We start from the raw sequence: 14,386 nt of genomic DNA, 5'->3' as shown, positions 1-14,386 counted from the left end.
ATGTAGTGAGAGGTATGGGGGGTTTTTTAGGGAGTAGTGGTATGTGTAAGTAGAGGTCTGTGTATGAGTAGTGGTATTTCTATAATTAGTGGTATGTGTAAGTAGAGATATGTGCATGCGTAGTGGTATGTGTAAGTAGATGTATGTGCATGAGTAGTGGTATGTGTATGAGTAGTAGTATATGTAAGTAGAGGTATGTGTAAGTAGTAGTACTATGTGCATGAGTAGTGGTTTGTGCAAGTAGAGGTATGTGTATGAGTGGTGGTATGTGTAACTAGTGGTATGTGTAAGTAGAGGTATGTGTATGAGTAGTGGTATGTGTAAGTAGAGGTATGTGTATGAGTAGTGGTATGTGTAAGTAGAGGTATGTGTATGAGTAGTGGTATGTGTAAGTAGTGGTATGTGTATGAGTAGTGGTATGTGTAAGTAGAGGTATGTGTATGAATAGAGGTATGTGTATGAGTAGATGTGTAAGTAGAGGTATGCTTATGAGTACTGGTACTATGTGAATATGTAGTGGTGGGTGATTTGACAACATTCTCCTTGTTACTGTTTTTAGTGAGAGAAAGCATGGATTTCAGATTCTTGGTGTAAATACATCTCTCACACTGTACACTAGACTGTGTTATTAGTAGAGGGTTATCTGTGTATATGAGGCATTTGCTACACTGCCTCAGGAGGCCGAAGTCAACATGGTTGGGAGGAAAAACAGGGGTAGCCCAACACTCCATAATGCTAGGTTGAAAGCTGTTGCCATTGGTGGCTTTTTAGAAATGATCACGGAGGAGCTTGGAAATAGATATTTCTGCCTGTGTTTTAAGGAAACATTTGTTAAATTTAACTGTCCGTCCTTGGCACACAGTTGAGCGGTAGTGAGCGGTGCTGTGCAACGTGCAAAAATGCAAAACCTCCTCAGATGCAGAGCCTAAATACCAGAAGTTAAAACTTGAAAAAAAAAACTGTAATAAAATTCAAAAGGACCAATAGGGATGTTTATTCCAAGCCATAGAGTGGTCTTCCTTTACCAGTCAGGTTCCAATCAAACACAATTGTCTCACAAAAGTGCAGCTAGGCCCCTTCCAATCCAAGATTATGTGGTAGATGTGCTCAGACCAGACAAACCATTACAAACAGTTCTAGAAGCAGCAGGCCTAAATCTGGACTACGCTACAGCTACTAGCTTCCCTAATTTCAGTGGGAAACACTAGAGACTATTTAACACAGCAGAAAAATAGCAAAGTGAACTTTAAGAGTGCAACACTACTTCAAGGTTGTTGGCCAGGCTAGAACAGTGGTCACTGTACAATTTACAGGTTCAGTCTGGAAGCATAAGAACTAGACATGACAAGGTATAAAATCAAAATATAAAGTGCGACAGGAGTCCATTTAAAACAGAATGACTTGATATATAATATAATTCAGTTATGAAACAATTAGATACAAGGGCCCAGTCAATCAAAATAATGAATATGGAGAAGGTGGAGGAAAAATGGCGAAGTTATCACTGAAGACGTACTTATGTATTGAGATTAAAGAGTTGCATTATCAGCACAGACAGCAAGAGTGAGAGAGATAGTAGTGTATGTCTGATTATTGAACTGGACATCAGTGACTGGGATAAGTGTTTTAAATATAGAAGTGGGCATTGAAGGGAAGGGGTTCAGTTTGTGTAGGTGTTTGTGTATGAAGAGAGTTTGGCATTAAATCAGAAGACTGAACCAGTTTTGGAACAATAGCAGACAGTGTATTTTCTGAATACCTTAAAGTATAAGTTTTCTTTAAGAGAGGTAGGAAGGAATTCTCAGACCTGTGGGGCAGGGATGTTGAAACTATCATCTGTGCAGTGTAGTTTTGTTATAGTGTCTGGAGGGAGGTTTTATTTTATTTATTTATTTATTTATTGTAGTTTGTTAACCAGGAAAGTCCACTGGGCTAATGTAACCCATTTTCAAAGAAGTAGAAACATTGAAGGTTAATAAGTTTGAAAAGTAAAGACAGTATTAAAAGTTTTATTCTATGAGTGATGGGTAGCCATGCAGCTTTGGCAAGGGCCTGGCAGCACTGTTGTGTCTTTGCTGACAGTGTTATGAATCTGCACGTGTTGTTGGCAAAAGCTTCTAAGAAGCAGAGGGGAAGCCCATATTCAAGCTGTGTGAAAAGTATAACTTTGCCACTGGCAATTCTTGTTTGAGGAGAGAAAGTGAAAAATCATAGTAGATATAAACAATTGTGAATTGATTTTTCCATTTCTTAGCCAAACATGATATTGGAAGTTAAGATGTTGATCTAGCCACATCCCTTAGTACTGGAAATGTGTTGTGGTCTTTGGGGTGGGTTTGGTCATTGAGAGTTATTTGTTAGTGGCTGGGCACACACACACACACACACACACACACACACACCCACACACACACACACACACACACACACACACACACACACACACACACACACACACACACATACACACACACACACACACACACACATATATATATATATATATATATATATATATATATATATATATATATATATATATATATATATATATATATATATATATATATATATATATATATATATATATATATATATATATATATATATATATATATATATATATATATATATATTTATAGGTTCATAGGTTCATCGGTTCATACTAGGCTTTCTGCCCTAGGGCATTTATAAGCCTAGCCAGAGTGTGTTTGGCTTTCGCCACCCATTTTAAATTAATTTTGCTATGCCCTTTTCCGAGGTTAGTATACTGTGCCTCTATCTAACAGTGACACAGAAGTGATACCCGGGGTAAACCTACGATCCCTCATCCACTCATCAAGATTCCTCTTGAAGAGAGTCAATGAGGGACTCAGCCTAACCTGGACTGGGATTTTATTCCAGAGTGAAGGGAGCCTTTGGGTTATGAATCTGTCCCTCCAGCATGTCCTATTTATTTCAGTGCTGAGGTTCAAGTCTCTTGAGCACATAGCTTGATGGGATTTGGATTTTCTGAGGTGCAGCATGTCCATTAATTCCGGGTTGGACATGGCTTTATACGTCAGGCACAGATCGCCTCTGATCAGGCGGTATGCTACTGAGTAGAGCTGGAGCGGGCAGCATATGGCATCTGTTTGAGCCCTTTGATCCTCTTGGTGAGGTACTTTTGGTGTCTTTCCAGTTGCTGTAGGTGTCTGGTAAGGTACATCCCAAAAGGGGCATTGTACTCAATTATGGGCCTGATGAGGGATGAGTAAAGAGGCACGATGACCTCCCCTGATCTAGATGTGAATCCCTTCATGATTAGGTGGGCTATATAAAATGTTTTTCTAATCACTTTGGCCACATGGTTGTCAAATGAGAGATTGCTATCAACTTGGGTCCCCAGGTCCCTAATTACTTCTTCTGTACTTAATGGATTACCACCTATGTGGTAATTTGTGGGCACTTTGTTTTTGCCAAAGGGGATGACAATACACTTTTTGGTGCTTAGCTTGAGGCCATGGCTCTGGCACCAGTTGTCTGTTTCTATGAGGCCCTTTTGGAGGATGCTTGTGTTGGCTGAAGAGTCATTTACAGTGCCCAGTTTGCAGTCATCTGCGAACTTGGTCAGCCACAGTCCTTCCGTGTTGGTCTGTACCTCCGAGAAATATATACCAAACAGGAGAGGTCCCAGGACTGAGCCTTGTGGGATGCCACTTGTAACTTGTTTGGAGTCTGACATGGCTCCAGCAATTCTAACCATGTGGGTTCTGTCCTTGAGCCAGTTTGCAACCCATCTAGTGACATAGGGGTTTATATTTAAGCTGGTGAGCTTATCTATAATGCCAGAGTGGGGTAATATATCGAAGGCTTTTGCGAGGTCCAGGTAGGCTGTGTGGACCACCTTCCCCTCGTCAATGGCCTTGGTGACTGTTTCAAAGAAATCGAACAGGTTTAAGAGGCAGGATCTGCCTTAACAAAGCCGAACTGGGTAGGATCCAGTGTCTGTAGGTCCCCAATATCTTTTTTATGGGGTCCATGATGATCCTTTCCATAGCTTTTTAGACCAAGCTAGTCAGGCTTATGGAGCGATAGTTTCCAGGATCCATTGAGGCACCACCTTTGTGGAGAGGGACCACTGTTGCTGTACGCCACTCTTTGGGTACATATCCTGTGGTAAGGCAGAGATTGAACAGTAGTTTTATGTTTGGGTTTAGCTCTTCTTGGAGTTCATGTAGGACGCAGCCCGGGACACCGTCTGGTCCCATTGATGCTGTGTTTTTTGATTTGGAGAGGGAGGCTCTAACCTGAGCATCTGAGATGTCAGGGGGGCAGCACTCTGCTGGGATAAATATTTCCCCTTTGGGGGGGGGGGGGGAGTTTGCGCTGAACCTGTCAGCTAGGATGTTGGCAATGTCTGTGGGTTCGGTGTATTTTTTGTCATTTTGGACTAATTCTGAGCATATCTGGGAATTCCCACCCAGGTTCCTAACATAACTAAAGAAAGCCTTGTGATTATCCTTAGTGTCCTGTGCAATTTTCCTCTCAAGCTGGCCTTAGACGATTTTATGAGTGCCCGTAGTTTTTTGCTAACACTGATCAGAGATGCCTTCCCCTTTTGGGATTTTGCTCTATCATGTAGTAGCTTCCTCCTTCTATTGTATAGTTTGTTTATGGCTGGGGTCCACCAGACAGGATGTCTGCCTTTGGAGGATTGGGTCTTGGTTTTATTTGGGATTGCATGATCCATGCATTCCTGAAGGTGTTCATAGAATGCGTTTATAAAGGATTCTGCTGTCTGGGCCGTATTTTCCACAGGCCCGGGGGCTTTGAAGGATTCCACCTCAGTTTTGAGGAGTGTGAAATTTGCTTCAGAGAAGTTTTTCACTGTGGTTTTCTGGGCAGGGGGTGGGGTGGGAATGTGAAAATCCAGTGAGATTAGTTTATGGTCTGATCTTACCAGTGAGGAATACACTTCTGGTCTGGAGCATAGAGTCCCCATGTTGGTGATGATCAGGTCCAGTATGTTTTCCCCTCTTGTGGGAGTGGTAACAAGTTGTTCCATAGCATTTGAGTTTATAAATTCTAGGAACCTTTGAACTAGGTTGTTGGAGCTAGAGTAATGCTCCTAGTCTATGTTTGGGTAGTTGAAGTCACCCAATATAATGGTGTTTGGAGAGACCTTCATATTTTCCAGTGTTCTCAGGAAGGCCGAGTGGGGTTCCTGGGTTTGGGAGGGTGGTCTGTAGCAGGTTATAAACTGGAAGGCAGTTTTACCCACTGTTAGTTGCACATGGATAGTCTCTGATGCTTCGTGCTGTGCCACCCACCTGGAGGTGTGGGTATCTTTGATGAATATTGATACTCCCCCTCCCTTTCTGGTTTGGTCCAAGTTTTGGGGCTGAAAAGCATGGTATGAGGTATAACCTGGTAGTGCTGGGGTGCTCTCGGGTGCCTTGAACCAGGTTTCTGTTACTGCACAGATATCGATGTTCTCCATGCTAAGGAGAGTTTCAAGTGCATGCATCTTGAGGTTTAGACTTCTGGCATTGAGTAGCATTACTCTTAGTTTCTTATCCCTTGTGATACCTATGGAGGTGGGTTTGTCTTTTGAGCCTTGCCTAAAAAAGGCACTATGGGGGTAGCAAGAGCCTTTGCCAATATCCGAAAGCCCAGGGGTGACAGGTGTAAGCTGTCCCTAGCGAAGCATCATGGCTTGTCGAGCATGTCATCCCAGGCTGACAGGCATTGGATCCCCTTTGAATGACACCAATACATAAGCCAATTGTTGAAATTGATCATCTTGTTTTCATATTGTGGCATCATTCTTGGTGAGGGTGAGATGCTACTCAAGGTCAGGGTCATACCTGCCTGGACCACATGCTCAGAGAGCTCCTCTATGTCTCTTTTCATGTAGTCCAGGGAGGTACGTCTTAGGTCATTCACACCAGCATGGACAATGACTGAGTCATATTTGTACTTGCCTTGGAGTGACCTGAGTGCTTGTGTTATGTGGCAGATCCTAGCGCCCGACAGGCAGCTCACCGTGACCTTCTCCTTGTTCAGCCTGGTGAGCGGGACGTCGGTGTGCCTGATGATAGAGTCACCTATTACAAGTGTATCAGGTGTGTTGTTTAGCTTAAGGGCTGTGACTGTTTGGCACACTGGCTTTGTGAGCTATGTGTTGCATGTGTTTTGTTTTGTGGTAGCGGTTGCTTGGGTGTCTGCTTTGGAGGTCTCTGCTGCTTAGGCAGATTTTTATTTAGAGCCTCCGAGTATGTTTTTGTGTGTTTATGTGTTTGGTTTGCTGTCGTGGTAGGTCTATGTGAGACTGGAATTGTAGTGAGTGTGGTTTCCTTCTCCTCCTGACAGGTTTTGCTAGTACTGAGTTGAGAGAGCTTAGCCTCCAGTTTGGCTATATGGTTGCATCTCTCACATGTGTTGGAATTTGTTGGGAAGAGGAGAGGGTTGTCTGTGTACATGAGGCAGTTGTAACATTGCCTCAAGATTCCCAGATTCACCAGCTGGACCGGAGAGGAGATTGACAACTGACCTTTAGACATGCTAGAATAGTATTGGGAATTCCTTTATAATTGAAAAAAAGGGCCAATGGGGAACAAGGTACTCAAGGGGAGTTTGTGAGGATGTAGTGCTTTTAATTTTTTAGTGCTGACTTATATAATTGCTTTAGTGAGCAAGTGCCAGGTAACTTAAATGCAATGTGCTACAGGTAACTTAAATGCAAAAATGACAAACAGTAACTTTCTTTCAATTGAAACAAGGAAATAAGTACAGTAAGCAATGCAGATGTCACTAGGGATCCACAGAAGCGCTGAAAAGCCGTGTTTTAGGTGGAATTAGCATTTCAGGGAAATAACAAGCAAACAAGCATACAAACAAAGCTAGATTCAGCAGGCCTGGATCTAGTCTATGCTACAGCAAACAAGGTGTACCAATTTAGTAAGAAACAGTTCAAATATGCAGGCACTATAAGCCTTTAACCAGAAATTCCCAGCTCAGAAGGGCAGAGTCCAGCCTCTCCTTCCACAAGAGTGCAGACCACGAACCTTCTTAATGTAAAATAACTGGCCTGAAGCCCAAGTGCTTAAACCAGAACTAATATACTTTTAGAATAACAGACACTGAGCCCTCAATCAGCAGTTCCCAACTTAGAAGGATGTAAGCTACCTGTCCTGCCACCACAGTGCAGGCCACAAACCTTCCTAATGTAAAACAACTGGTCTGAGCCCAAGTGCTTAATCCAAAAGACTTAGAATGATAGCTACACTTTAATCAAGTTACTACCAAGCAGTAATAAATACAATTGAATACTTTAAAGAATGCCTGGATTAGTGCTCAAGTTATACAAACAAAGCTAGATTCAGCAGGCCTGGATCTAGTCTATGCTACAGCAAACAAGGTGTACCAATTTAGTAAGAAGCAGTTCAAATATGCAGGCACTCTAAGCCTTTAACCAGAAATTCCCAGCTCAGAAGGGCAGAGTCCAGCCTCTCCTCCCACAAGAGTGCAGACCACAAACCCTCTTAATGTAAAATAACTGGCCTGAAGCCCAAGTGCTTAAACCAGAATTAATACACTTTTAGAATAACAAACACTGAGCCCTCAATCAGCAGTTCCCAACTTAGAAGGATGTAAGCTACCTGTCCTGCCACTACAGTGCAGAGCACAAACCTTCCTAATATAAAACAACTGGTCTGAAGCCCAAATGCTTAAACTAAAAGGCTTAGAGTGAGTTACACCAAGCAGTAATAAATACAATTGAGTACTTTTAAGATGACGCAAAAGCAAAATAAAGTAGGAAGAAACACAAATACAGTAAAAGCATATACATTTTTTTTTTTTGAGTGAGCAAATGAGATGGGCCCAGGAGGAGTATCCAAGTGAAAATTTACAAGAGGGGTGGGCAGTTTCAAAGCCACCAAGATTAACACCAACACAAAAACAGAGAGGGTGGGTGGCAACCTACTGAAAAACAGAGTCACAGCTTCCAGCTAGATATTCCTCAATGCAACACAAATTACTTTAAAAAGTGCAGATAAAAGTTACTTAGCTTCACTTATGCATTCAAGTTGATAGCATGCAGGTCTTAACCTGCCAAAGCTCACAGTTTAAACAGAAGATAATTCACTGTACCACTTATTAAGAATAGTTTCCATTGAGTTAGCCAGTTGGAAAACTGGAACATGTTTTCTTGTAGCTGATGTTTGACAACTGCACAGGAAGTATGAGATATAAACATCTCATCAGCATATAGGATTATGGGTAATAACTGCACAGGAAGTATGAGATATAAACATCTCATCAGCATATAGGATTATGGGTAATAACTGTACAGGAAGTATGATATATAAACATCTCATCAGCATATAGAGTTATGGGTAATAACTGTACAGGAAGTACGAGATATAAACATCTCATCAGCATATAGGATTATGGGTAAGTAAGGATGGTCAGCTGGAACCAAGTTGATGAATAACAAGAAGAAAAGGGGAGAGTGGACAGAGCCTTGCAGTAGTAAGGTAAGAAGGCTGAGGATATCGTACTGCTGCCAGGACTGTGGCCCTCACACCTGCTGTCTCTCAAGCAGCAGCCCTCAGGAGGTGCATATAGACTTCAACACACATGTAACCTGCTGGCTAAGTGTCTCATAGCATGTGCAGCAGGGAGATGATAAGGCTCATACACTGCTTATTGTACTGACATTAGGTTGCCCATAGCATGTGCAGCAGGGAGCTCACAAGGCTGGTACACTGCTTATTGCACTGACCTTAGGCTGCCCATAGCAAGTGCAGCAGGGAGCTCACAAGGCTGGTACACTACTTATTGCACTGACCTTAGGCTGCCTATAGCATGTGCAGCAGGGAGCTCACAAGGCTCATACGGTGCTTATTGCACTGACCTTAGGCTGCCTATAGCATGTGCAGCAGGGAGCTCACAAGGCTCGTACACTGCTTATTGCACTGACCTTAGGCTGCATATAGCATGTGCAGCAGGGAGCTCACAAGGCTGGTACACTACTTATTGCACTGACCTTAGGCTGCCTATAGCATGTGCAGCAGGGAGCTCACAAGGCTGGTACACTGCTTATTGCACTGACCTTAGGCTGCCTATAGCATGTGCAGCAGGGAGCTCACAAGGCTCATACGGTGCTTATTGCACTGACCTTAGGCTGCCCATAGCATGTGCAGCAGGGAGCTCACAAGGCTGGTACACTGCTTATTGCACTGATCTTAGGCTGCCTATAGCATGTGCAGCAGGGAGCTCACAAGGCTTGTACACTGCTTATTGCACTGACCTTAGGCTGCCTATAGCATGTGCATCGGGGAGCTCACAAGGCTCATACACTGCTTATTGCACTGACCTTAGGCTGCCTATAGCATGTGCAGCAGGGAGCTCACAAGGCTCGTACACTGCTTATTGTACTGACCTTAGGCTGCCTATAGCATGTGCAGCAGGGAGCTCACAAGGCTGGTACACTGCTTATTGCACTGACCTTAGGCTGCCCATAGCATGTGCAGCAGGGAGCTCACAAGGCTGGTACACTACTTATTGCACTGACCTTAGGCTGCCTATAGCATGTGCATCGGGGAGCTCACAAGGCTGGTACACTGCTTATTGCACTGACCTTAGGCTGCCCATAGCATGTGCAGCAGGGAGCTCACAAGGCTGGTACACTGCTTATTGCACTGACCTTAGGCTGCCTATAGCATGTGCAGCAGGGAGTTCACAAGGCTGGTACACTGCTTATTGCACTGACCTTAGGCTGCCCATAGCATGTGCAGCAGGGATCTCACAAGGCTGGTACACTGCTTATTGCACTGACCTTAGGCTGCCTATAGCATGTGCAGCAGGGAGCTCACAAGGCTCATACGGTGCTTATTGCACTGACCTTAGGCTGCCCATAGCATGTGCAGCAGGGAGCTCACAAGGCTCATACACTGCTTATTGCACTGACCTTAGGCTGCCTATAGCATGTGCAGCAGGCAGCTCACAAGGCTGGTACACTGCTTATTGCACTGACCTTAGGTTGCCTCCCTCCTCCCAGGATGGGTGAGTTGACATTGGCCACTCACTCCCATCCTCACTCTGTGGCCCCACCAATTGAACAAAGGCCACCTGTGGCACACATTAAGGGCTTTATCCCTCTGCTCCACAAGGTAACTAATGAAAGAACTTTTTGAAAAAGTTATTAATTGAGAAGAAGCCACATGAGGTTACTATAGGTTAAATAGGATAAATAACTATTGCAATATTTAACTGATAGAATATCCATATTTCTGTTTATTTCTTTCCAGGAGATAAATTACTGTCATGCTTAAATGTGTTTTATACAAATCTAATTATAGCATTTTTAATAATAATAATGCTGGCGCACACTGGTAAAGTTATCTAGATGATCATATTTGGCTTATGATGTGAAGAGATGGTTAACTGTGACATCAGCAAATAGTGTGTGTGCAAGTCAGTGATACCTGAAATGGTGAAAACTAAGTGGCAGGTTTCAGGCCTCACTACATGTAAAATGTATCTGTTGGTCACAAGTACAGACAGACTGCTCTTCTGTGTAAAGCCATGATTACAGTAAATATGCCACAGATAAAGGTTGTTATCAGATGACCACTCATTAGGTGCTGGTTTTCAAGGGGCATTAATTAAAATAACATGTCCAGGATATACATCTCCTGCCTGGAGATAGATAATAACAAAACATACAAAATTATCAAGCTGCAGTGAGTGAGTGCTTGCATCCCAGAATAAAATATGGAGCTTCGGGTAAATAATACTACTCAAAACTTTCCATCAATCTGCAGTCAAGGAGATCAGAATAATTCCTCCAGATTTCACAATATGGTGTTCTAAACATCAGGAGACTTACTAAAAGAAAAGGCCTTACAGAGTTTATCTAGTAATAATCACAAATGTAAGACATGGACAGTAACAAGGTTATATCAACAACATGACTCCATCTGGGTAAGAACAACCTAGATACAGTCACATTGACCTGCATCAAAACAATGTAGCAGATAAGTTCAACATGGCCTTATCATTAAATAAGGAATAATATCATTCACTACAAAAAACACAAACTTACCTAAATGTACAAAGTAATAACGAATAATATCATACACTACAAAAACATAAACCTACCTAAATGTACAATGTAATAACGAATAATATCATACACTACAAAAACACAAACCTACCTAAATGTACAATGTAATAACGAATAATATCATACACTACAAAACACAAACCTACCTAAATGTACAATGTAATATCGAATAATATCATACACTACAAAAACACAAACCTACCTAAATGTACAATGTAAGTCACTCCAAAAACAGAAATGCTGCCTATAAGTTAAACTTAGCCACATGTATACATACACATAGTTTGCAGTCCTCTACAGGGAATGCACATTATGTGTAAGGTCTTCTTGTGTGGCAGGACTGTGATTCCTAAAGTGGAGTAGCTCTCCCCATGCATGCATACACATAGTCTGCAGTCCTGTACAGGGGATGCACATTATGTTTATGGTCTTCTGGTGTGGCAGGACTGTGATTCCTAAAGTGGAGTAGCTCTCCTCATGCATGTATACACATAGTCTTCAGTCCTGTACAGGGGATGCACATTATGCGTAAGGTCATGTGGTATGGCAGGACTGTGATTCCTAAAGCTGAGTAGCTCTCCCCATGCATGCATACACATAGTCTGCAGTCCTGTACAGGGGAAGCACATTATGTGTAAGGTCTTGTGCTGTGGCAGGACTGTGATTCCTAAAGCTGAGTAGCTCTCCTGTAATGCTGAGAGAGCATAGTCTATGCATAAAGGTGCCTGGTGCCTCTCCTACTGTATGCAATCCCATCCAACACACACATTTTCAGGCAGACAGGTACACATGTGCACGTGCACACACACACACACACACACACACACACACACACACACACACACACACACACACACACACACACACACAAACACAGGCACACATATACTTATGGGCAATTACACAGACATACACAGACACACACACATGCACATTCACAAAAATACAGAGAGAGATACACATACATGCATACACATGCAGATGTACTATACACACACACACTCACACACACACACACACACACACACACACACACACACACACACACACACACACACACACATGCACACACAAACACATAGAGACATAGACATAAATATACATGTGCTCACATATACACACACATACATACATACTTATGGACACTTACACAGAGATGCAGAGACACAGTTGCACACCCGTAGAAATACAAACACATACACATACACATACAGAGGCTTTACACACATGCACATGTACATGCACATGTACACAAAAGCACACACACACACACACACACACACACACACACACACACACACACACACACACACACACACACACACAGATGCACAGACTATACACACAAACCTTCATGCACAGCAAACACACACGTACATGTGCATGCACAAAACATACACATAGTTTAAACAACACACACACACACACACACACACACACACACACACACAGACACACACACTCTCACAGATACACAGACTATACACACAAACCTTCATGCACAACAAACACACACATACATGTGCATGCACAAAACATACACATAGTTTATACAACACACACACACACACAATCTGGCACTATGAAGTATGGGTTGTATCATTTGAATTTATCTTTGAACAGGGGATATGTGACTTGCGGTAACCCAAAGCACTCTTGAAATACTGTCCACAATCCTAAATGAGATCTTGGTTGCTATTAATAAATGCTAACTGAAAATTGTGTTTTTGTAGCTCTAAGCACAGCATTATTAATTTCAACCATGATAGGTGGATTATACCCCAGAAGTCCCTCAGTAAAACAGAAAAAATGCACAACATCATGTGGCATGAAAACCATTTTCTACACAAAGCAAAATGACAAAAGGATGTGCAGACACCTGGACTCAGGCCCTAATGCCATGAAAAGGGTTTTGTTACTCAGAATGTTGTATTGCTTAAATATTTGTAATGTGTACCAGAATTACAATGAGTTTCTCACTGGAGCAGATTTGCATATTTGTATCTAATAAACAGAAACACCTGCATACCGAGAGTGAAACGTCTAATTACTGATGACATGTGAGAGTGTATCAGGGTTCAACTCTAACTGCTGCCACATTCCTTCTTTTCATGACTGCATGACTCATTATCCATGCTGTTCCAAAAACATTACCTTCACCGTTACCCTGACATATGTGTTACATCGACATATGAGTTATATTTGATGCTGATGGGTTTTTCTTTTTTTTTTTTAAGTGCATCAACAGCCATAACAGTTTCAGAAGTCCACCCAACACCATGTATACATGTTTGAATAGTACTACTCTGTCAGTCTGTTCTTTGGACAGTTTGTCTACCATACCGATTTCTTTTTCCCAGGATTGTAGAAACCCCAGCTTTGATTTTATTTCAAAAGTGAGACTGCAGATTGGTACAAATTTACACCCAAAACATGAACATAGACAAAAGAATGTGTTTTTTTTAACTCTACAAATTTCTTGTGTTTGCACTAGAGTAAAATTTGAAAAAAAAAATGATATTTGGCTTCACATCAGGGAACATATCAACATACACTTCTTGTTCTGTGACCACCTATTTTCACTGCTTGGTCTTTATTTTGACACTCCTAATGTTTGATTTTTACAGTCTACTGAGCACAGAATGCCTTCCTGCCGTGTTTGTTTCTATTATGAGGGAGCTTGTACTTTGCAAAACATCTACTCCATCAATTTCTTCACTGTGTTTTTATTGGCTGCTTATACACATAATGTTTGGATATTTTAACTTTAAACTGCTTGGTGTAAATTGAAATATTCATTAAGAAATAAAAAAAAGCAGTTTTAAACAAAAGATAAGAAAAGTAACTTAAGAAAACATTGCAGATACAGACTTTTGCTAGAGGCACTTACACTCTCTGAGAAGCTCACTCTGGTCCTTGGGATCTTTATTATTTTGTCTCCTTTCTTACCAGCTAGGGTGATGTAGACCGTGTCAAAGGTACCTGCTCCGAAAATGTTACCTGTTGTAACGTGTACTTCATACTCAGTTTTGTCTGAAGCCATTGTAGAGCTGTTTAATCTTCAAAATGCTTTCTCTCTGTCTAAGCAGCAGACAAGTAAAACGCCCTATTTATAAATATTACATAACATGTTGAGATAGGCAGGTGACCTTAATGCAAACTACACTTTTGAAATATTTATTTGAAATGTCTTCACGTGCCAGATATTTTGCAAGGCTAAGAAAGCTATTTCTTTTATAAACATGAAATTTATTTCGTAACTAACTCAAC

The 14,386-nt window shown here is 41.8% G+C and overlaps 1 protein-coding gene across 1 annotated transcript in view; it reads right to left on the bottom strand.

Moving 5' to 3' along the window:
- Window positions 1–14,180, bottom strand: part of LOC122803968 (arachidonate 12-lipoxygenase, 12R-type-like) — a 101,458-nt gene extending 87,278 nt beyond the window's left edge. Inside the window, exon 1 of the mRNA XM_044073646.1 lies at window positions 14,007–14,180. Within this exon, the coding sequence (XP_043929581.1) occupies window positions 14,007–14,159 (153 nt within the window). The 5' untranslated portion in view covers window positions 14,160–14,180. The remainder of the gene's footprint in view (window positions 1–14,006) is intronic.
- Between the last annotated feature and the right edge of the window lie 206 nt (window positions 14,181–14,386).

This window comes from Protopterus annectens, chromosome 6.part0 (genome assembly GCF_019279795.1).
Source record: "Protopterus annectens isolate FY-2018-M chromosome 6.part0, PAN1.0, whole genome shotgun sequence".
In the NCBI taxonomy this organism is placed as follows: domain Eukaryota; kingdom Metazoa; phylum Chordata; order Ceratodontiformes; family Protopteridae; genus Protopterus; species Protopterus annectens.
Note: the sequence above shows the minus strand (reverse complement) of the source record. Positions and strands in the feature narration are given on the sequence as shown.